This window comes from Pocillopora damicornis, chromosome 12, assembly GCF_964200805.1.
Source record: "Pocillopora damicornis chromosome 12, jaPocDami1.2, whole genome shotgun sequence".
Classification (NCBI taxonomy): Eukaryota; Metazoa; Cnidaria; class Anthozoa; order Scleractinia; family Pocilloporidae; genus Pocillopora; species Pocillopora damicornis.
This window is the reverse complement of record NC_142681.1, coordinates 19,620,492-19,644,051: the sequence shown is the minus strand read 5'-3', so window position 1 is coordinate 19,644,051 and position 23,560 is coordinate 19,620,492. Positions and strand designations below refer to the sequence as shown.

The 23,560-nt window shown below is 40.5% G+C and overlaps 4 protein-coding genes across 7 annotated transcripts in view; all 4 read left to right on the top strand.

Annotated features, from left to right (window-relative positions):
* The first annotated feature begins 416 nt into the window (after nucleotides 1-416).
* Nucleotides 417-3,104, top strand: LOC113681031 (protein eva-1 homolog C). Its single transcript, XM_027198089.2, has 4 exons — nucleotides 417-595; nucleotides 747-822; nucleotides 1,320-1,376; nucleotides 1,962-3,104. The coding sequence occupies exons 2-4, from the start codon at nucleotides 774-776 to the stop codon at nucleotides 2,705-2,707; spliced, it is 852 nt and encodes a 283-aa protein (XP_027053890.2). The 5' UTR covers nucleotides 417-595; nucleotides 747-773; the 3' UTR covers nucleotides 2,708-3,104.
* A 295-nt stretch (nucleotides 3,105-3,399) lies between these two features.
* Nucleotides 3,400-7,937, top strand: LOC113681000 (uncharacterized). 3 transcript variants are annotated; one of them, XM_089190332.1, is made up of 6 exons: nucleotides 3,400-3,587; nucleotides 3,944-4,097; nucleotides 4,794-4,871; nucleotides 5,151-5,207; nucleotides 5,642-6,250; nucleotides 6,662-7,937. In XM_089190332.1, the coding sequence occupies exons 3-6, from the start codon at nucleotides 4,796-4,798 to the stop codon at nucleotides 7,447-7,449; spliced, it is 1,530 nt and encodes a 509-aa protein (XP_089046458.1). In that variant the 5' UTR covers nucleotides 3,400-3,587; nucleotides 3,944-4,097; nucleotides 4,794-4,795; the 3' UTR covers nucleotides 7,450-7,937. The 3 variants fall into 3 exon arrangements, with proteins under 3 accessions (XP_089046458.1, XP_089046456.1, XP_089046457.1); XM_089190330.1 differs by having other exon boundaries at nucleotides 4,789-4,871; XM_089190331.1 differs by lacking the exon at nucleotides 3,400-3,587 and having other exon boundaries at nucleotides 3,845-4,097.
* Nucleotides 7,938-9,457: 1,520 nt separating this feature from the next.
* LOC149036897 (uncharacterized) lies at nucleotides 9,458-17,237 on the top strand. Of its 2 annotated transcripts, none has more exons than XM_089188653.1 (4): nucleotides 9,458-9,725; nucleotides 10,433-10,492; nucleotides 10,929-11,543; nucleotides 11,896-17,237. In XM_089188653.1, exons 1-4 carry the CDS (start codon nucleotides 9,635-9,637, stop codon nucleotides 16,317-16,319), a joined length of 5,190 nt encoding a protein of 1,729 aa, XP_089044779.1. In that variant the 5' UTR covers nucleotides 9,458-9,634; the 3' UTR covers nucleotides 16,320-17,237. The 2 variants fall into 2 exon arrangements, with proteins under 2 accessions (XP_089044779.1, XP_089044778.1); XM_089188652.1 differs by having other exon boundaries at nucleotides 9,476-9,725; nucleotides 11,899-17,237.
* Nucleotides 17,238-18,497: 1,260 nt separating this feature from the next.
* LOC113681020 (carboxypeptidase D) overlaps nucleotides 18,498-23,560 on the top strand; it is a 9,113-nt gene continuing 4,050 nt past the window's right edge. Inside the window, exons 1-4 of the mRNA XM_027198074.2 lie at nucleotides 18,498-21,281; nucleotides 22,158-22,624; nucleotides 23,058-23,170; nucleotides 23,499-23,560. The exon at nucleotides 23,499-23,560 is cut by the window's right edge and continues 945 nt beyond it. Of these exons, the coding sequence (XP_027053875.2) occupies nucleotides 18,545-21,281; nucleotides 22,158-22,624; nucleotides 23,058-23,170; nucleotides 23,499-23,560 (3,379 nt within the window). The 5' untranslated portion in view covers nucleotides 18,498-18,544. The remainder of the gene's footprint in view (nucleotides 21,282-22,157; nucleotides 22,625-23,057; nucleotides 23,171-23,498) is intronic.

Below are 23,560 nucleotides of genomic sequence, written 5' to 3'. Positions count from 1 at the left end.
GAGATCTTCTGCTCCTCTTCTCTCTCTCTCTCTCTCTCTCTCTCTCTCTCTCTCTGCCTCATACTTTGTCCCATGTGTATTCATTCTGTTGGTTGCTTAGCACTGGTTACCATTGGCGACTTTACACTTTCTGCCATGCGTTATTTTCGTTACCTTTTGAGTGGTCCTTTAGATAGCAGAGAGTGTCCTTAGCGTGCGTTTAATTGCCCGTCACACTTTCATGTTTAAAAACCATTATATTAAACCGCACTTTGAACTGCACACGCATTTCAACTTGAACTGAGTGGTGTCTAGTAGAAAACGGGTTTTCTACAGCACCCCCACTATCTTTCAGCCTCTGCGCTTAACATGTACCTGCTAACGAGAACACTGAAAATACAATAAATGGCCGACAGCTTTTATCTCCAGTCATAAATTATTACTGGTGCCTGCTCATACCTCCGAACGAACGTAATTTCCTCCAAATTTTATCCACAAAATATTGTTTTCTAATCAAGCCGCCGCTGTTTGTGGATGGAATAATAGTTTAATCGAAATACTGTATTGTTGGCGTTGAAAGTTATGCCGATCTTACTTGATCTTCTCCAAAGGAAAGGTTTGTCTAAAATATATTTTTGTCACTGCACTTTAAAAAGCGAGAGGCGAGAATTATGTTTGTATACTGACCCGGTTGTTTAAACTTTGTGACAATATATCCCTCAAACGTACGAATGATCCAAAACATCTTGTCTTAACATTTTGACCAGTCTAGGGAAGAGGAAGTGACCGCAGTAATGGAGGGAAAGCTTGTTTTTCACCTCATAGCTATCGTGATTATGACGGGTAAGTAGTTTGTGTCGTGAACAGCTTTGTGTTAATTCCAGTATGTACTCTCTTGCTCTGTAAACTTCAAACTAAAGCAAGTTATTTGACAACAAAATTTTTTTCTTCAATTTCATCGTGACGGAGAAAATGTTCTCGCTGAACCAACTATAATGAAGACGTGACGTATTCATTTTTACGAAACAGGCCTTTCTACTCCAAAGGGGGTTAGATCCTTACACATGTACAGCTGTTCGTGGAAATAGGAAATCATCGATAGTCTAAAACGTTTACATCTTTTAATTGAAATGATAGCGGAGAAGTATCTAAATCTCTTAACGATAAAGCCGCAGTTGTATCGCAGGGAACTACATTGCACTCAACCAAACTGACTTCCATGTCGAAAGAGAAATGGACTAAAATCAAGACTGAACGCCGGCTAAACCTAATGGACAAACAGTATCAAATTGAAGGCTATTCAAATTAAATTAGCCCTTTTTTTAATTTACTGTCGTTAGGGTATGTCTGCAGCACGCATCAAGGTCACAAGAGAACTTTGACTTCCTTGGCGGCAGGTGAGACAAGAAGAATGAATTGAATGATCTTTTTTTAATTGGTTATCCAATTTGACATCAAACATACCGCACAGAGTTGTAAGTCTGCCCCCACACTATGATTAATAAGGGAGTGGACACTTAAAAAGGCGTGGCCCATTAACTTCATTCGAGCACGGAACCACAAGTAGTTGAAATATACATAGTGCACGAGTGCCAGTGGTTGATGATTCAAGCTAATAGCTCTCATCTTTACTCAATGGAGTTAAGATGCATTTGACAGCAAATCTTATCATAACTTGAGGAACGAAGGTTCTAAATTCCGAAATGGGTAACTTTATGAATGAGTAGTAGGAGAAGTCTCCTTTCATTTTAAGAAAACGTAAGGATTATTTGAGTCCATCACTAAAAAGGCTAAAAGAAGAAGATTATGCCAGTTTCATGAAGCGGAACACGATGGGTGACTTTGTGAATGCAATTGAGCTAATAACGTTTATAGTAAAGACAATCAGACTGGTGTCATAAAATGTTAGAGAGAGTCAAGCACATACGTACATTAGCCAGGCCAAGTAGTACTGATAATAATCCGCCTTCTTCATATTCCAGAGAAACGAGTAACGGTTTGTTCCAAACGAAAGAGCCCACTTACATGCGAGTCACCTGGATCAGCTATCGCTATAACAGGGGTCTTTTGGGGTCGGGAATCCCCTAATATTTGCCCCTCGGATGACGGCGATCCGGTGACAAACTGTCACACAGCCCCCGAGACGGAACACATCGTCAAGGAAATGTGCGAAGGAATGGGAAGTTGTGTACTGGAAGGAAAAGCCGACAAGCTGCAGAAAACAAAGCATTGTTTCGGTGTCTCGAAATATCTCTCGGTGAACTATACTTGTGTGCCTCAGAATAAAGAAGCGATTTTGTGCGACTCGGAGCGATCAATGATTACCTGCCCGTCTGACTGGCTTCTTAGAATAAATACAGCTTTCTGGGGCCGTGACAGAGCTGAAGTTTGTCCATCTGCGAAAGGGCAGGAACTCTGCCCCGGCGCATCAGAGACTGTCTCTAAACTAAGGAGTAGATGTAACAATATTCCTTTCTGCCCTTTACAAGCGTTTTACAGGGAACTGCAAAATGGCGGCGAAAACTGTCCTCATATCGAGAAGTACCTCGTAGTGAACTATAGTTGTCGACCCAGTCCTGAAATCGGACGGCGCGGTCAGCTCGGCCTTATTCCTCTTTCAGTTTACCGCGGACTTCGAAGCCGATCGCTAATTTGGAAACCATCCCCAATGATAAGGAGGAATAAATTTCGAAAGAAGAGTTTCCGGAAAAAGAAACTTCATTTGTAGGGTGCTAACGTATGTCAAAACGATCAAGTAAAAGTCATGCCAGCAATAGTATTTCCACTTATAGTCCAAGCAGAGCATACGGAGTATTCTTTGCGGCATAAGTTTCCGGCTCATCTCGTTACAATACACATGTACGTCAATGCAAAAATAAACAATGCCGTCAATTTTATACCACTTATAACAGAGTACAACTGCTTAACACTACCCATTGTAATATAAGAAATAGTTTTGTATATAGTAAACACCGTGCACCATTTATATCGGTGGTTTGTTTGTTTGTTTGTTTTTTTTTTTTTTGAAGTTTGCTGTATGCCTTCACAAAATTATGAGTCATATCCCCTTGGCAACCCAAAGAAATAAATGATGGTCTTTCGACTGACCTTATCAGGAGTCCAAACTGTGATTAAATTCCGTGATATTGCGCCAAAATAACAAACTGTTTGCAAAGCGAATCTTACCGAAGAGTTGGTTGTTGATCACAACTTTGGATACTCGAAAATTGCACTCGTTTAATTAATAAATAAAATCAGTTAATAAACAGCATATTAAAGGTTTTTATCTGAATCGAAACAAATTCTGGAGTTTGTGCATCCTCTCTTAGATCTTAGGTTACCACCTTACATCTATGCACGCACTAAACGATGTGTAGCCCCCACCCTCCCTACCATCAAGGTCTCTACATGAAAATAGACAGGGCGAAGACTGGTGAGAGAAGAAATATTGTACATGGGGCCGCAGAGGCATTATTCTCTTCGATTCTTAACAGGAGGAGTAAATTTTCATGCCATCTTATCCAGCGGAGACTTAGTAAAGCGCAAGGCATTATGAATAACTTGTCAAAGGTCCCAAACCACAGCAACACCAGGATAGGGGATCAAAGGTAACCCATAACCTAGTATTCTTGCGAGTGCTAAGTTCAGAATAATAAGATTTTAACAAGAAAGAACTACAATTAGCGAAACGTTTTGCTGTTATCTGCTCTACATCTCTTAAAGATCCTCGTGAGGTTTCTCTCCTCCGACTTGGGTTGAAAACAGTCGCTAAAAGTCGCTAAGTGGAAATAATTCTCCTGCTTTTCAAGAATCTTCAGTTCGAATAATATGACACCGAGTTTAAATAATGCACGAGCGGAAACCCACCCGCAAAAAGCAGAAATTATGAAGTGTATCAAACTGAAATACGAGGAGGTTCCGCTAAAATTTTTAGAATTTGACATGGCTTTTGTTCATGAAAAAGAATTATTAGATCACTGCGGTCCTGTTTCCAACTACGATCCGGATACATCGTGAGTGACGTCATACAATTCCTGCATAATTCACGTTTTCCGCCTGCGGTCACACAAGGATTAAAAAGAAACAAAAAAGGCAACGTGAAAAGGCCCCAACACAAGGTAACTTAGATAGTTTGAACTTACTGCTATTTTCTATTCCTCCCCCTGAATAAGAGGTTGTCATTTTGGAAACAAGACTGGTTGTCATCTTCTCAAAGTAAACCAGGCAAAGAAGAATCTTTTCGTGATAACCTGTCGTTTACAAGGCGTGAATGGTGACTAATGAAACATCGCCGGAACCCTATTTTTTTTTCGCGAAAGGTTTCTGGAGGAATGCTTTTAATCAAATATTGTTACTATAATGTTTTTTTGATAGACTTGTTGAACAATAATATTCAAAACTGTTTAGTCTAGTGTTGGTGTTATATAGCTGAGATTTGCCTTTGTTGTTAAATTTCAAGCACGTAATCTTTAACAATGAGTCCTCCTGAGGTTATCTTATTTTTGATTTGACGCAGAAGTCATAGACTTTCAGTGAACTTCGCAATTATACTGATTTTCGATACAAACACGTTAAAACGTCCTTATCTGAACAAACTGGACTAAATTTCACTCTTGACTGATCCAGGTGAAAAAAACAAATTTTGACCTGTTCTCAAATTGTTACCACCCGTTAAGAAAGTTATTCTCCGGTTTGATCTTGTGGTAACATCAAATCACAGGTACAAACACTTTGGCGCCTATTTGACCAATTCTTCGATAAAATCATAAATATTAGTTCTCATATTTTTATTTGCTTTGCTTTTGCAAGGGCAGCGATGGCAAAAAGCCGTTTCATTCACCAAATATTTGCTCTCGTCGCCTTTCTGAACGTAGCATTGGCTTATGTACAAGGTAAGTCTGCTATACCCACATGCTTAGATGTGTGCAAACGCTAAATGTTAGTGGATAAGACACACAAACGCTTTTACTTGCAGTGCACAAATCTGAAAAATGTTTGAAAAGTCGTCCAGTAGTTCAGCCTCTAAAAAGAAATTTTTTTCCTCGCTGTCTACATGCATGTGGAACCAATGCATCATTCCTTGAATTAGAGTAGGCTCCCACTTCGCCCGAGAAAAAAAAAATTTTTTCATACATCGGTGATACTGACTTCGCTGCGTTTTTTCCTCTGAGGTGGAGTTCACAATCAAGATGCAGGGGCTGGTTTGAGTCAGATTGACCTCGAAGCTTGTGAGTATCAAGATTCTCATAAAAAGATTAGCAACGTGAACATTTGCTTGCAACAGGACTTGTTCGCTTTTTACTACTTTTTAAGCAAACGGCACCTCAATGTATTAGCACTTAACTATGCTTTCGCGTTAATGGTGACTCGTGTTTACCATAAATTAAAGAATAAGAGTCAAGAGTAAACTTCCTTTTTGCCAGGCACTTTTGGCGACCCTCAGGAAAGTTTATGGAGCGCACATAAAGATTAATTGTTTGACTTTCTTTTATAAGGTGAACTGTTCGCGTTTTCATAAACTATTTTGGTAAATGTATTTTGGTGAATGGAACACACTCCACACCAGGATTAATGCTTGTGACTGTTTGTTCGCCCATCTTAAAAAGTACAGCTCTGTGATAAAATGATTCTTTCCCAGTTCTATTATTTATTTTGTTTCCAGCCAAGGAAATCACCGTTTGTACAACACAGAGGAAACCGCTGAGCTGCTCATACCCGGGCTCAAACATCGCAGTTACAGGTGTATTCTGGGGTCGCAAGTCTGCTGTGATATGTCCTTCAGATGATGGAGATACAATGCTTGACTGCTTCACTGCACCGGAGTCAGAGGGAATAGTGAAGGGAAGATGCGAAGGAAAAGAATCATGTGAACTTGAAGCCAGACATGCCTTGCTACAGAACACAGGATCACAACACTGCCCTGGCGTAAATAAATATTTAACTGTCAATTACACGTGTGTGCCTGATGCAAAAGAAGTCGTCATTTGTGATTCTGAAAACTCAAGCCTCACCTGCCCGGCTTCATGGAAGATTGGCGTCAATTCAGTATTCTGGGGACGCCAGTCAACCACTGTCTGTCCAGCAGAGAACGGACAGACCATGTGCACTGGGGCCCCTGAGAGTCTTGGGATTGTGAAGAAGTCATGTGATGGGTTGACCAGGTGTGACGTGCATTCTTCTTATGATCAAGTACAAAATGGCGCCGAAAACTGCCCCGGAGTTCAGAAATACTTGATAATCAACTACAGCTGTAAACCGCATCCAAACATAGGTAGGGTGTGTGAGAGTTGGTAATGCATCTCATGAAATCGTTTATTACTCATAAACAATCTGTGACTTTTCCAGCATGCTGGATCATGTGGTTCAAAGCACTTATTCGGATTAAAGCTGTGCGGTACCTCGAGGTTACCACATGCACAGTTTACGAGGAGCGGTTGTAATCGGATTTTGAACAACCCAACCCTGGTGCACGTTGTACCCTGTCTCAGTTACTGTTGATTTTGGATGGTTTCTCTTGCCTAGACTGTTAAATATGTACGAAATGCTAAGGGAACGCAAAAAGGGGAGTAGTGATGCTCCTTGTCGCTTAATGCTCAGGAAACCGGGATAAGTCCCGGCTGGCTGGGCCACTTGGCTTGAGTACAGACTTAACATCTTTTTTTAATTTTAATCCACATCGTAGGTACGGAAGAGGATGCCATTCAGAATGACCAAGAAGCACTTCCCATGAAGGTCCCTCCTGCCAAACCCAAATCAGGACTGGCACCAAACGTTGTGAACGATCTTAAACAGCTGGACGGCGGGGGCCAACAGATTGTGAAAATACCAGCTGAAGAGGGGAATAGTGTTGTTGGAGAGAACTTGAATATTGGACGACTGGGCATGGGAGGCCTCAAGGCTCTGGAGAAGATCAACAATCTTATCAAAGCGTCTGCTGAAACGCAAGATGGCGACGATCCTGGGTCGGACAATGGTTTGACAGATGAACAAGCGCAGGCTATTGAACGTATGATAATTGAAGGAATCCATCATATAAAGAAAAAGCCGTCATTGCCATTGCCTTCTGGTACAGAGAGAGCCTCTATTCCTCGTCAGAAGAACATGCAGAAATCAATTCCCAAGCTACCGCAGGCGGCGAGAAGGAAAGGCGACCCTGTACCACTTCCGACAAAGCTTGTATCTCAAAAGAAAGCAACCAGAGCTCTACCCACTGCAGTACAGGTGGGGGTACCCAGGCTACAGAAAGAAGGGCCTAACGGCAAGGGAACACCGCCAGGTAATCAGGATCAGATGAAAAAAACAGTACCTGGGACTAAAAGGACCTCGCTCAACGAAATAGTCCAAGTTCCAACCAAAAAGAGACCTGTTCCTGTTCTTAAAAACCAGTTCGCGGAACAAAGAAAAAACTCGCAGCCTCAGAAGCTTCGTGGCTTAGGACTTGGAAATGCAGGAGCTGGAAATTCACCTTAATGTATGAAAAATAAAGTCAGCGGCATCGAATCAAAAGGCATGGCGGAAATCCATCCGAGTTGATATTGCAACGGTTGCCTTAAATTGTTTGTTTGTTCGTTTGTTTGTTTTTTATATAGGAAACCGATCCACCTTTTTGATAGATGCTTAGCGCTAGGATAATTGGCTAAGAGATTTTAGCTGATATTGTAACCGAATACGAGACTCTAGTAAAATAAGCCGAGTAAAAGTAAGTAACACTATTTTTTCACCGACAAAAAAAATTATGCACCCTGGGGTCAAGGGTAGGGTGTATGATACTAGGTTAATAGATCATGGTTATACGCAGGGAGCATGAAAAAGCTTAGGTAAACTTTCACATGAACGACTCAATAACTGCAAACATACCCAAACGAACTGAATACAGCTTTTACGCTTTCCGAGTGAACTCTATTACCTAACTTAATGATGCTCAAATGTTTTCAATAAAGAACACAGTGAAACCATCAGATTTGGTTTTTCCTCCTAAGGAAAACTTTCAACGGTCATTCTAATTCCTTTGTTCCTTCCTCTTGTATCAGACCATTTCCTAGAATCTTATGTCTCCTTTCACAGGTTTTTTCGCATCTCTGTTTTTTTGTCTTTTTGGTTAACGCAACATGAAGAATTAACGTGGTGCAAAATCTAGCTGAAGCTGCAGAAATGCTGATTTGCTTTCCTAACAAAATGTAGCACGGAGTAAAATATAAAAAAAACGTATTCAGGGTCAGTCAGCACAACTAGACGAGGTTAATGCAGCCCAAAGGGGTTGAAAAACTCCTCTTCGCAACACAGTGAGCATAGTTAGTAGTCTCCTCTACTAACTATGCAGTGAGTGAAGAGAGAGTTATCTCCGGCAAAAACTGAAACGTAGTAAGCGCGTGTATCTACAAAATTGTTTTCCATACTTTTCTCAATCGTCCTCATAGTGCGCGCAACACAGGGTTGCGTTGGGGTAGAAAGGGTTTACGTGTGATTTTCCTGACTTAATGGGAGGCACACTTATGAACTCAATGTAAACAAGTCTTTTACGTTAATTCTATCATAAATCGACTCAAACGTGGACATGCGTATAAAAAACAATAAGTACTCGACGCTTCCGAGTTCGCGGCCTACGTCTTCAGCGCTCTATTGTCTTTCTCAACAGTGCGCGCTCTATGGAAAATTAACTCGCGCACCTGCAAAGTTTTGCCGTTCGACTTTTAGTGCCCTTTCTAATAGGAGAAAAGCGTTAGCGAAACAGTGATCATGGCCCAGTTCCAAAGTGGTATGGCAGTAAGATGTCGATCATTCTACCAAGAATTCAAATGCAATTTTTTAAACAACTGATTAGTTTTTTCACGAACAAAAAGGCCAGTTTAGAAATGCGACAAACCGGTTCAACATATTTATATGCCCTGGAATTATGAACTGAATTAAGTTTTTTTTTTTTTTCCGGTAAAACTCCAGCTTCAGATAGTTTACCAGGTTATTGTTCCACAACTGTCTGAGTTAACTCCAGTCTAAGCAGTAATGGTGTATTTTGAGGTCTCTGAAGGTTCTTTGGTATTATGACACACACCCATACGCATCCACCGTGACACTTCAAAACCACAAGCACGATGATTATCAACCCGCTTCCCTCGATTCTAAAACATTTCAGAATTAACCTTCCCGCTCCACCCCCCTGGGGGTAAACTGAGCCAAGACACTTCTAAATCTAGAGCCTAACACACTAGGCACCAGGCCTTTGTGTTTCCCAAAGTATTGAAACGGTTCTCATAGATCTAAGAGAGATATCTCTTAGAGGTCTTAGTGAGCCTGACGTAAGACTTACAGATACAACCAACATGCATGAAATCAAACAAATTCCTTTTCTAGACAAATAAACACAGTGCTAACCAACAGTTTGGCAAGTGAAATAGAAACAAATTTCTGTTCCGTTGAAAACATTTAAAACGGAATACAAAATGTTCATAAATATTTAAAAGCAAACTGCGACATTCTGACTTTTTCAGTTTGTGAGCAAGGTGACCTCCAACTGGTGCCTGGGTCAGCAAAATGCATAGTCTACGGTTCACTTAATGGCCTTAAAATCGACCGAGGATATGATAAAATCGGTGTGGAAAACAAACCATATTTTGCGGAGAAAAATCCAACGGAAGATGTGATAGAATGTTGTCTAAGAATGAAGAAATACTTGGTAACTTTCGTGTGGCTTTTGTCTTCTTTGTTTATCGATAGGGTGGAATCGACTGGTACTTTGGACCAATTATCAGGTAGGATAAAGACCTAATTCTGTCATGGTATAGTTTAGGCTACCAAAATAACAATACCAATGTTTGTGCAAATATTAAAAATCTGTAATTACTTTCATATAAACGCTTCTTGTAGAAATGCTATCGTGAAACGAGAAAGCGTTAAATGGACCGAAAACATTGCGAATCGTGTTTTTTTTAATAGCGTTGGATGGTTAGTCTGTTCAAGCGTTCCATCAAAGGCTTATATTCCCTGATATACGATTTTTAAGCGGTCATGTTACCGTTCGGTCGGACCAAACCGGGCTAACGGGCCAGACGTAACCATGTCACAGACCTTTCGGGTCTTAGTTTTTAGGTCTTCGTTTTCAAGTCTTCGTTTTCGGATCTTGGTTTGAGAGCTTACATGATAGAGGTACTTAAAGGTGTTACGAGACAATGAATGCAACTGTTTGTAAATATATGTAAGCGATAGAAATGGTCAAATTTCGAAATTTATTATTTTCGTACAGGAAATATGCCTTTCCATTACAGTATGTCAATTTTCTTTGAGATCTCACAAGTATTAACCTGCAAAGAAAAGTACCCTCTTTGGTTTTTTTTAGTTTGAAATGAAGTTGACAGAAAATACAAGTTTAAGAAAAAGCAGAAGTATTGGGAAGATTTTTTATGGGAATTATTCAGTAAGTTTCTTTTTGTTAATTATTCCTTACTGTATCAATCTGCAGTTCGAACAGCAACCCCAGGTTCATCAGGGAGCCCAAGAAGCGAAATTGATTTGGAAACAGGTGAGATGCTGGTTGAATAGATCACAACATATCGATAAAGTGCATGCGAATACGAGTAAAATTTTCATCTGGCAAGTGCAGTATGTTATATCATAGTTGTAGTTCAAGAATTACTCAAGCTGGCCTGGCCATTGAGAAAAACACCATACTCTTGCGCTGCCTCCCTCAGCGTAAAAATCGGATCCAGAAAATCAATGAGTATCAGAAAATTATCGATGGAACCACATAAATGTTTGCGTCTGACTTAAGTTAAAACCTGCAGGAAGACAGAAGGACAGAAGGGGTGGGGGAGTGGAACATGCGTTGCCATCACTGAATAAGTTTAACGAACCAATCCATGGGTAAATTTGGAGCATGTCTGAACCAGAACATTTGCGAGCAGAAAGATTTTCTGCATAAAACATTAACTGTCCAGTTTAATTTTTTTCTGTCTTAGATAAGTCTGTCATTATTTGTGCTGGTCAGAACAAGTCATTGGAATGTTTCTCTCCTGGATCAACCATCGCTATAGAGGAAGCTTTCTGGGGACGCTTGTCAGCCGAAATATGCCCTTCGGAGGACGGAGACCCTGTCACGAACTGCCTCAGTGATCCCACCACCACACCTATCGTACGGAATCTGTGCGATGATAAGGAATACTGCGAGATACCCGCCAGGCACAACGTTCTACAGCCCCCAGGGGTTAAACACTGCCCTGGTGTAAATAAATATTTGGCTGTTAAGTATACATGTATGCCTGAAAAACGAAAATTTGTGCTGTGCAACGGTGAGACAACTGAGCTTCAGTGCGGTCAGGGATGGAAGATACATATCATGTCAGCCTACTGGGGTAGAGATTCGCCTTCTACTTGCCCTACTCCCCTGGGGAAGTTCTTTACCTGCGCAAACTCAGCAAGCAGCATTTTAGCTTTGAAGGAGAGATGTTCTGGAAGGGAGAGTTGCATTGTAACGGCAGATGATAAACATCTCACTAAAGATGGAAACCACTGTCCAGGGATTGACAAGTATGCTCTGATCAGCTACAGATGCCAGCCACCTAGTGATGTCGTGGGTAAGTGAGCTGAGCCAAAGTTGATATTAAGCAATGAAAATTTTTTTCATCTGGCGTTTTTCCTCCCTCGAGTACTGAGGTGTGAATCCTCGTGAGGTCTCTTATCTTTTCATCAAGAGAATGCTTTTTATTGACCCACGCCAGTGATTAGTAACAACAGCTTATCTTTCCTAATTCGAAGACGGAGATACTATTACACCATTGCTCTTCAACTAATTAGGCTTTCAACTTTGCTGATCCGAACTGTGGGCAGGACGCTTGTAACATATGAACCTAGTGGTTGGACCAGAGGTCTTAAGCTCGTTTTATGACAATTGATTAAGACATCTTTCTGTACATTTTGTTATCTTAGCAGATCTGCCCAACTCAGATGGCGAAAAGCAGCTGCTTGAAGCATCACAACAGGACACAGTCAGACCACTACACTCCTTGCTTCATCTGACACCAAATGCGAAGACTCCATTCCCCGCTCAGAGAGTTGGTGAACTAAACTTAAGCATGTTGCTTCCAGTTCCTCAGTACAATCATTCTGATCAGCTAAAACCAATTTTCGATTTTCTCGGAGGACAAAGTGACGAAAAGAGTAAATCATCGCTCGGAGAAAATCTTCCTGTTCCAAAAGATTCCCGGCCGCTTTTGTCAAACAAAAAGGACACCTCAACTTCAGCAGCTCAAGGTGGCATTGGAGCTTCTTCACTCGCGAAACACAAGGGTATAACACTATCAAGAAAGCTGCCTGTGGCTAACCTCGCTTTGAACTCTGAACCGGGCGTGGGTAATAGCCAGGAGTCTCCCACAAAAAAACCTGAGGTTATCTCACGTGTAAATCCAACTTCCTCCATGAAGTCAGTATCATCTAATGAAGCGAACGTTCACGATGTCTTAAATGCGATATCGCCTCTGTCTAAAAATTCCCCTTCACAAACATCTTTAGAGTCTTCAATGAATCAATCACCAAACCCGAAAGTCTCTACTACAATAGAGCCATTTGAGAGCCTTATAAAAACTTTTTTGACGAGCAAATTTGGACAAACGTTGTCGAAAAGTCTACTTGACTCGGCTAGAACCGAGGATTCTTCATACAAAAACATAATGGCGCAGCATTTTGGCTCTGCTGTTCAAGCAAGCCCACCTTCAGTCAGTAAGACATCAACAAACGAACACACGATCGCAAATCTCCTATCCGGCCTGATACATCAACCGTCAGGCCATGGACCAGCAAGAATTTCGGCCGCAAACAAGGACAATGAACAGATAGCCACTAAGGGTAACAACAAAATGTCCTCTGCGACGATTTCTATAGGAAATAAAGAATTTTCATTGGCTGATTTATCCAAAGCTTTAAACAACGATCAGGAGGCTCCAAATGAATTACAAGGTACAAAAACAGAAGTTCAGTCATCAAAAGAGAGTCACAAGCAGCGAACCAAAGAGAAAATTAGGAAGCTAAATGAAAAGATTGCCACACTAGAAACTCTAAGCGATGCATTGGATGCTTTGACAACGCGACTATCGCCAGAGGAAAGCCAAGGAGAAAACAAGCAGGAAGAAATCTCGCCCAGCTCAGAGGAACCAGTCTCTTCAGGGCGAGACAGACGTAGAAAGCATCATACGCATCATCGTCGTCATCATCAAAGTTATGAGTTCACGCAAGACATGAATATGATAGGATCCCTCTTAGGTTGGGATACACCCGATACAGAGGTAGAGAAGGAAACTCCTCTCGTTCGAAAAAAGGATGAGGATTCGAACTCAATTGAGGGGATAAAAGGGAATAAAGGGTTAAGTTCAAAAGACTTACAAACTTTGCAAAGCAAGATAAATCAGGCGATAGAGGTGGCTGAAACTGCAGGAAGAAAGAACGATTCTAAGAGGCCAACTCCATCCGCGTTGTTACCGCTCCTTTTATCGGGAAAATTAGGTGAAGATGTTGGGGCACAAACACGAGAAGAAGTAGCAACCATTCATTCCAGCCAAGGATCATCAAAAGGATTTCTTCCAGCCACGGACAAGGAGCTGCAAGCGTTGCAAGATATTTTAACTAGGCTGATTGACAACGCCATGAGAAAGGGTACATTGAAGCAGTTAGTGAAACGATGGGATAAGAGTGGAGGTCCGTTTGCAGACATTGCAAGAAACATATCAGAATATTTAAAGGGAAACAGCAAAATGAAAAGACCAGTTACACTGCTGGGAGTTGCAAAAAACTTTGCCGGTAAAGGTGCAACAGTTCCAGGTAATTTGACTTCCCAGTTGTCAAAAGGCGCTGCGGGTCAAAACAGTAGATTTAACGATATCAAAACGTCTGCTCTTTTTACTGAAGCTGTGAACGAACTGCTTGGAGCACTTTCGAAGCGCCATGGACTACACAGAAGAAATTCCACGAACCGTTCGTCATTTGTGTCAACTAATACTCTCGTTAACTTTAAAGGAGTACTTCTTGGAGGGCGCATTAACAAGCTCCCACCCCCAGAAGATCCGTTAGCTGTCATGGAAAGTAAGGTCCTTGCAGAAATCTTGAGCGGAAAACAAAACAAAACGCTCGTCAAAAATTCTTCAGGAGCTAACAAAGCACTGAATAAAGATAGCAGCAGAATTGACCTGACGCACAATAATCACACACAACTGGTTCAACATCCTTTAGGTGAACAGAGTAAACAAAAACTCTCCTTCTCAAGTTATGAAAAAAAGAATGTATCTAAAAGCATTCGGAATAACACCTTAATGGATTTCATGAACAGTATGGAGATATCTGAGAGAGCTAAAAGCCTTCCAAAGAATGCTAAACCTGGTAATAAACATTCTAAAGTGAGTCCTCATATCGATGATTTGATGACGGTGATTGCAGCAAGTCTATTAGATCTTAATGAGGTCAAAGAGGGGAACTCTTCAAAATACAAGCCATTAATAAAATACGACGAAAGTGGTATTGATAAATTTCCAAATGACCATAAGATAAGCGACTTTTCTAGTGGAGACGCTATACTGCAAGCACCCACAGATCACTCAGCAAATGTTACCAGCAATACCAGCAGCAGTAATCGATCCAGTGAGCTGAATAAGTCTACGAAATTGCCTATTAAAGTTACTTTGCAACAGAATAATACGAAAGACGTTTTACCCAATGAAAAAGCCAAAGTTACAGCTGGAGGAACCCAGAAAATTGACTCCGGTGATCAGACAGTAACGTTAACTTTGGAAACGTTAGATGACGTTCCCACGCCCTCCCAGCCACCCGATGAAACGTCAACGATACAAACCGGATTACGTAATAACAAAGTGCCACATTACCTCAACGTTCAATCAGTGGTAACACTAGGTAAAATAAACGCCACTCATGCGAAAGATAAAGAGCATTCCTTTACACAAAGAATAATCAAAGAGGAACCAAAGGTGGAATCTGATTTTACCGCAGACACAAGGAAGCCTGAAGTAGCTTTGCCATCAGATGATGACGGAAAATTAACGACCATCTCGGCTTCCCCTGAGTTAAATCCTGAAACTGAGGAAAATACCCAGAAGCCCTCAAACCCAGATCTTCCCCTAAATTTGCAAATGAATGCCATAGGTAGAATAGCAGGAAATACTGACCAGTCATCCTTCACACCCGCTGATCTATCTGCTGCCTTGACGTCGATTCCAGAGCTCTCCCCTGGATCCTTGGCCTCTAACAATGGCGAGACAAAATCTTTCGAAGACAAAGTTTTACCAATAGCCTCAGATTTAACACTTTCAACCGATTCTAAAAGTAGAGAAACCGAGAGTATCGTTTCAAAAGTGTCACCTACTAATGATTACAATTCTAGCCTTAACAAACCAAGTTCTACTACTATCACACAAGGAGGCGACACCACACCAACTGCGGCTGAAATACGAGAAATATCAACCTCAATCAAGGCTTTGTTGAAAGTTCTGAACACCTATTCAAAGAAGTTAAGACTTGAGGACGATCAAGGCGAAGAAGCTTCACCGAAGGGCACACTCCCTACAAGTAGCAGCACAGTCAGTAAAATGAACACTAGTGGTACAAACGTAAAGGAAGAGGAGCTGAAAAAACCTTGGGAAACAGTGCTTCCAGCCACAAAGTATACCAACAACGTATATGCAAGCTTTCCTGTCTCATCACCGACACTACCCAAATATGCTGATAGTGGCGTGTTCGAAAATATTCAGGAACAGCCACGTACAGAAGCAAGTAACTTCAATTGGAATCCAGCACAAGAGCGCATGCGTGCCCAATTACCTTTCGACGTGAGCCCCACGAAGACAAGCTTGGAGCCTCAAATGGGTGCTGAACAGTGGAGGCCTGGGAACGAAATGAATACCATCGGTGAAGAGCTTAAAGAGTTGAATTTACCTTCCATTGAGGATGACCCCACAGTGCGAGCAGTTCAAAAAATGGTTGCAGACGAAAATGCGTTGATAAGCCAGAAACGAAAAGCGATTCAAAGGGTCAAGCCTCAGGTTTCTAGTACGGCTAAGAGTCAACCGCCAGGTAGGCTAGGAGTGTTCAGTCGCAATAAAATACCGAAACACAGAGGTCATCCAAGAAATAGTTCACTTGTGGAAGGTAAAAAGAACCACAAGAAATTTCCTTCTTTGAATCAAAGTAACAAGAAAATGAAGAAGGATGCAAGAGGCAGGAACATCATCGCAAAGCTGAGCAACGACACGAGTTCTCACCACAACACATCGATTGTTGGTAACATAACAACCCCCCTACCTACCCCACAAAGGAATGTAACCCACCAAAAAGATAAAAAAATTCTACATTAAAAAAGTGATACGGAAAAACACACCCTATACCAAGACAATGAGGAACAGAGACGAAATACCCGGCGAACCCGTCAATACACATAGACTTAACGATTCTGCGTATGAATTGCAAGACAAGTCGAATATTCAGAAAGGGCCGGTTCACACAAACATAACTTCTGCTGGAGTGTCTGCGGCTCTGAAAAGTACCAAGCACGGAAAACGAAAAGGGAAAACGTCCGCTGAAGAAAAAAGTTATGACAGATCACACCGCACTAATGTCGTCAGTAATGTAAAAAGTGTCAAGAAAATCACAAAAGGAAAACTAAACGTCGCTGTCATTAAAGGAATCGCCCCAAATATAAATGGAACTGTTTTAAAACAGAACCACGATAAACCATCAAACGTCAGAAGCAAAATAAACTAGCGACTTAAACTTTAAATCCTTGCACGAGAGATCAGCCGGGTTACGTCATAAATGCATACTAGGTTAGCCCTTCAACCCCTAAGAGCGCTTGAATTCTAGTTTCTCCTTACAGTATCAGCCTTAAATCAAATGTAAAGTTAATGAGAATAAAGAAACTAATAACAAATTTAAGAAGGTCCCGATCGTTGAACAATTCACGTTGTCAGTACCATAGGAAAAGTAAAGAGAACAGATTGGAGAATTTGAATACCAATGTTAGGGTGTAATTTTAAGGGTGAAGCAAAATAGATTTCTTGGATCATGGTGATGTTAAAGATATCGATGTAATGCGTTATCCGTACGAATGAGCTCCATGCTAAGCGATAAGTATTTTATTTTAAAGCATAGAGTTGATGCTTCAATCAAACGCGTTTTGTAAAAAGATGATTGGGAAAAAAAGCTGCGTCGAGGTCTTATGAATAATTTTAGTTGTAGAAATACAAACTAATAAAAATAATTACCCATTCAACTGACGCAACCGACCTCAGAATAATTGAACGCACACTGTGTCGAAAACTCAGCTGAATAAAATCTAATACTATTCTTAATGAACCGATCACCAGAATTAATAATAAAGGAATAAAGAAACCGCCATAGTATTCACTATGTCGGTATACGATAAAAAATTACAAAATAAAAGATAGGTCATCGACCTCTTTGGTTTCAGTTTGGTAATGATGAAATCAATTGTGTGTCAATCATGCGACACTTTTCGGTAAGGTCAATGGATGCCATGATGATAAATTGTCAAAGTTATGAAAGTAGGAGAGTTGTTCACTAATTGAGAAATTAAGGGCAAGGAAGTATGACAAAAGGAAGCCATAGCTAGTGCGATGGGTTTAAGTTTTTTTTCTTTTAAAGCAGAAATATGTACGCTTAAGTTCCTCCACTGAAATAATTTATTGATTTATTCATTTTATTTAAAAATTGTCACCAAACCAAGATGTTTTATATGTATTTATAATCACACCTGTAAAAGTTGGCGGCAATACTATGAAAATTATGTGCTACTGCGTGATTAAGAAGTGACGAAGCAACTGTATAAACAGAATATTGTGAAAACCAAACGGATAAAAAAATCAACATTCTCATTGGAGTCTTGGGTAGGAGTCGAATGCGTTTAACATGAAATTTATATATAGCTGTTTTTTGCTTTGAAAAAGACACAAACTCTCTATATTCTCCGGTTCAAAATACAGTGAAATGTTTAAAAGAATGATTTAATCATATATCAAACGACAACGGGTACAACAGCAAAAACTGTTTAAATTCTACAACAGTCAATATTCTATGGTAATTACGGTCTGCGGTCTGGTTATAAGAATATTCGAGAAAGTAAAATGGAATTTACACGTATTTCACTCGCCAAATTCAGTAAACAAGAAGGAAGCTGTAATCAGTTCGAATCTTCCTGATTTGCTGATGATAATTTAGCTTCCGTTTAAGTAATACTAGAGATACATAAGTTTAATAAAAATCCAATCAGAGAAAAAATGTCATGGTTGGCTGCTATTTACAAAGCTTTATTTGCACATCAGAATTATTAATTTTTTGACACGGCAATGAAATAGCGATCGATGTATGTAAAGTAAACCTTCCATTGAAACATATTTAAGACTGATGATTTTGCATCGTTGAGAAGCTGAGATAAAATAACGGCTGTGATCTAAACCGGAAGTTGTTATTTACTGATCCATTTAAAATCTTAAACGGGGTGAGCGACTTTTATTTGCCGACTGTCACGTGTCAATAAGGAAAGCGACCACCATAGCACAAAAAAATGGCGGCCGTCAACTATGTTTTCATAATAATAGTAATTGTAATTTCTTCCTACATTACTGGAACTAAATCTGGAGGATTTTGTGATGTTCGGAGGAAGAGAATTGTCTCGTCTTTAGTACACGAAGGCTACATTCATAACGAAGATCTGAAATGTTTGCTCCGATCTCTCGTGTATCAACATCGCAACATCGCCCGTCTACACAGAATTGGCAAATCAGTGTTCAATCGTGAATTGCTCGCCATTCAAATAACTGAAAATCCACGGATAAGGAAGCCAGGAAAACCGATGTTCAAATATGTCGGAAACATGCACGGAAATGAAGCAGTGGGTAGACAAGTGCTGATTTATCTCATTGCTTACTTACTCGAAAATTATGGTCAAAACGATCGAGTCACTAAGTTGGTTAACAACACTGATATATTTATTATGCCTTCAATGAACCCGGATGGCTTTGAAAAAGCAATAGAAGGTATCTGCTCTGGTGAAATTGGACGTCCTAATCGTAACGGTTTCGATTTAAATCGTAATTTTCCCGATCAGTTCAATAATTGGAACGACTACAATGTCGGATCAGCACAACCAGAAACAAAAGCCATGTTGAAGTGGATTCTGGAAACTCCTTTCGTATTGTCGGCGAATTTACACGGTGGGTCCCTTGTAGCAAGCTATCCATATGATAGCAATAAAGAACACATAAGGTCTGGTGGATACAGTGCATCACCGGATGATAATCTCTTCAGACATTTAGCTAGCGTTTATGCCACGAAACACCCGACAATGGGTAAAATGGGGAAAAGAGACTGCACCCGTGGCCAGTTTACAGGGGGTATTACTAACGGTGCCTACTGGTATGATGTCTCGGGTGGCATGCAAGACGTCAACTACCTGATTAGCAATTGCTTTGAAATCACACTTGAATTATCCTGTTGTAAATATCCATCCAAAAGCCATTTGCCAAGAGAGTGGAATAACAATCGCGAGGCGTTGTTGGCATACATAGAACAAGTGCATAGAGGAATCAAAGGGTTTGTCAAAGATCAACATGGGGTTGGTATCCAAAATGCTGTGGTTCATGTGCATGGAATAGATCATAACATAACAACAGCATTACATGGTGACTTCTGGCGTCTTTTGTTGCCAGGGGTGTATACAGTCAGTGTTTATGCTTCAGGACACAATTGCCAAACACTGAGCAATGTTAGTGTGAGCTCTGAAGAAGCTACGCCATTGGAATTTGTGTTAGAGAGAAATGAAAATCAGAGAGATACCCCTTTGCGTCATGTACCATGGCTCACAGAACGGTTCTTTAGAACCAGGAGAGATCTGTCTTCCATCTCTCAACTTGCTAACCATAAAGTTGAAGTTCCCTTCACAAGTATCAGCCTTACCAGTAAAGATTACACTCAAGTTGTTAATGACTGGGAGAAACCAAGGATATTCAAAAACCATAATTTTCATGACATGACAACATTTCTACAGACAATAATAAAGTTGTATCCAAATATCACTAAGCTGTACTCAGTTGGAAAGTCAGTGCAAGGAAGGGAGTTGTGGGTGATTGAAATAACTGACAACCCAGGAATTCATGAACCAGGAGAACCAGAGTTTAAGTATGTTGGAAACATGCATGGTGACGAGGTTGTTGGAAGAGAAACCCTTTTGCTTTTAATTCAAGCCCTTTGTGAGAACTACGGCAAAGTACCTGCAATAACAGCACTTGTAGATTACACTCGCATCCATATCATGCCCTCAATGAACCCTGATGGATATGAGCGAGATACTCGTGAAAATGCCAGAAATGTTGATCTAAACAGAAACTTTCCAGACCAGTTTTGGCCATATATGAATAAGATTCACCAGCCAGAAACTTCTGCTGTCATGAAATGGATAACTTCCTTGCCATTTGTGCTGTCAGCAAATCTTCACGGGGGCTCCATTGTAGCAAACTATCCATATGACGATTCACCTGGCAAACAAAAAAGTTCATACAGCAGGAGCCCAGATGATGCTGTCTTCCGACAGTTAGCATTGTCCTACTCCAAGGCACACCCTACTATGGGAGGAGGACGGCCCTGTTCTGATTACCCGGATGAATATTTCAAAGATGGTATTACTAATGGGGCAGAATGGTACAGTGTTATAGGTGGAATGCAAGACTACAACTATGTACACTCAAACTGCTTTGAAATTACCATAGAGATGAGTTGTGTGAAGTTTCCTCCTGAGTCTAAACTCAAATCCTATTGGGATGCCCATAAAGTGTCTCTTTTAACATTTATGTCTCAGGTCCACACTGGTGTGAAAGGCTTCATAAAAAATGAGCAAGGGGTTGGAATTTCCCATGCCACCATTTCTCTTTCTGGAATAAGACATAACATCAGCTCTGCTAATGATGGTGACTACTGGAGACTCCTAGTTCCAGGGAGCTACATTATTACTGCCTCTGCTGCAGGTTACATTTCTTCTACCCAAAGAGTTGTCGTTCCTTCTGGTCTAGCTACAGAACTAAATTTTGTACTGAGACAGGTTGGACAGCCCTCAATTGCCACAGAGAAGATACCCCTCCAAAGTTTCACCACCCAAAAACTTTACCCTGTGGAAACAAATACAACCCCTCAAGAAACAGCTTTTTCCCAACAAACCTCTGTACCTCAGCCAACTTCAAGTTCTGTTACCTCAAGTCCTGCGGAAATAAAATCAACTGTTAAAGTCCTGGTCCCTTCTCCTTCAGTAGGTAGGTTGAATTTAATTTTATCTAGTATGTTTAAGTTTACACTTCTCGGAAAAAAAAAACTGGTTTATTTCTGTCTATATGCCAAAAAATGGTTGGAAAATAATTAAATTGTCAAGAGGTGGTTTATCTCTTTGGCTGCTTGGAGTTGAATAGCACTCATAATCACTTCCAAACCGCCAATCGGCATGCAATAACAATGTCACCCTCAAGTACTCATTAAGGCTAGGAGAATAAAGGGAATTATCACCACCTAAAGAAGCTCTTGATTGTTAAACAAATTCTCCTTGTCAGCACCTTAGGAAATGCATAGGTAACAGTATTGAGAATATGCATACTGATGTTAGGATGGAATGGGTTTAAGATACATCACATTGAACATGAGATACACAAAAGAACAACAAATAAGAGAGCACAAGAACAATGTAAGATGTCCTACTAGTATGGATTAACCCTTTAACTCCCAGAAGTGATTAACATAAAACTTCTCCCTACAATATCCATACTTTCTTCAGCAAACAGGCAATGAGAATATTCAAACTTATCAGGTAGAGGCTGCTGTATTGATCTAGCACCAAGTTCTCATAAATAATTTACAAGGAAATGTGTAGCAGGTACAGGGGAGAATTAACAATCAGATCTTGGGAGTTAAAGGGTTAAGAGTTCTCATGGTAGCTTTTCCATCTAGGAATGTTAGAAATTAAAGAATATTTATTTTATGGAAAGCCCATGAAATACAAGAGGACATATAGAAAGTTTTACCATCCTGTTTAGGATTAAAAAAAGTACCAAAATGCTCTTATATCATTAACCCACATACTCTAATGTCATTTTGGATAAGATACAAACCAGTTTTTTTTTTCATATTTCCTTCACCAGACTTGTCAGTGAATTACTCTCAACACTATTACCAACAGCTGACATCTTTTCTTAAAGAGCAAGCTAACAAGTGTTCTAGCATAACCAAGCTGACAACTATTGGAACTAGCCGTGAAGGAAAGGAAATCTATTCGTTGGTAATGACAGTGATGTCTGCACATGAAGAGGGTAAAGCTCATGTTGGACTTGTTGGTAGTTTACAAGGAACTGACATAACTGGGAAAGAGCTGCTTCTTAAAATGATTGAGTACCTTTGCAACAAATATCTAGGAAAGGACGATAGTGTCACCAAACTTCTTCAGAACACAGTTCTTCACATTGTTCCAGCAGTAGATCTTGATGGAAATGAAAAGGCAAGAGAGGGTGATTGTAGTGGAATAATGGAACCTAAAGATGACTTATCAAGAAGTTTTTATTTCAACCTAACTCAGAGCAAGCAGAGTACACTGCCAAAGAATATTGAAGAGGTGAGATGTGGTGACTTTTACCTGGATGTTTTATTCTTAATGTTGACGGTAATAAGTGGCATCAAAGGGGAAAGGAAAATTAGTTGCAACCAGGGCATGGTGGAATACGAGTAAACCTTGCTCTTGGGATCTTTCTCTTCCTCCTGCCACTAGGAGGTTGAAAGAGGAGGAACCATTCAATTTAGGCTGGTGATAAAGGGGCTTGTAAGAACTTCAGCTGTGAAAAAACTGTTCCCTTCTCCCTGCTACCATCTATATAAGAATGGAAGCAGCATAGGGTAGTGTTTGTTTGCCTATCAGTTTCTTGAATGTCAGGTTAAGATCTCAAGATTAGCCGACAAACTTTTCCTGTTTCCTAGATTTGTGGTTAAAAGTGGAAGGATTTTTAAGACAAAAATTTAAAGTGATACCTAGAATGTTTCTTTTATTCTAGTTTCTTCAGTCAGCCGCTGATGAACCTCAGGAAGTTAAACATTTGAAAGAGTGGATGAACGAGCATAACTTTGTACTTCTGGCTGACTTTAGTGGAGGTGAATTGGTGGTAAGGTGAGGAGTGCAAAATTGTTTCTTTTGTTTTGCGGGAAGGGGGAAGTTGTTGTTGTTATAAATCTTATTTCATAATTATCTTATTTCTTATATATGCGAGCGCAACGGGTGACTCAAGCGCAAGTGGAGAAGACTGGAAATAAATACTTCCACAGGGAAACCAGGCTTTTTTTGTCACGCTTCTCGCCTACCGCGTTCTCACCTCCGTGCTTGTCCGGCACTCACTGCCGCTTGTCTGAAAAACGTAATTGATGACGCCTGTCCCGTGGGCAACTTGAAATCGAGTTCCATCCTTTGCCTAAATATAATTTTCCACTTCATTTCACAGGTATCCCATGAGCGTCCATACCTCCCACAGTGAATATGTGAAAGGTTCGGTGACAACAGATG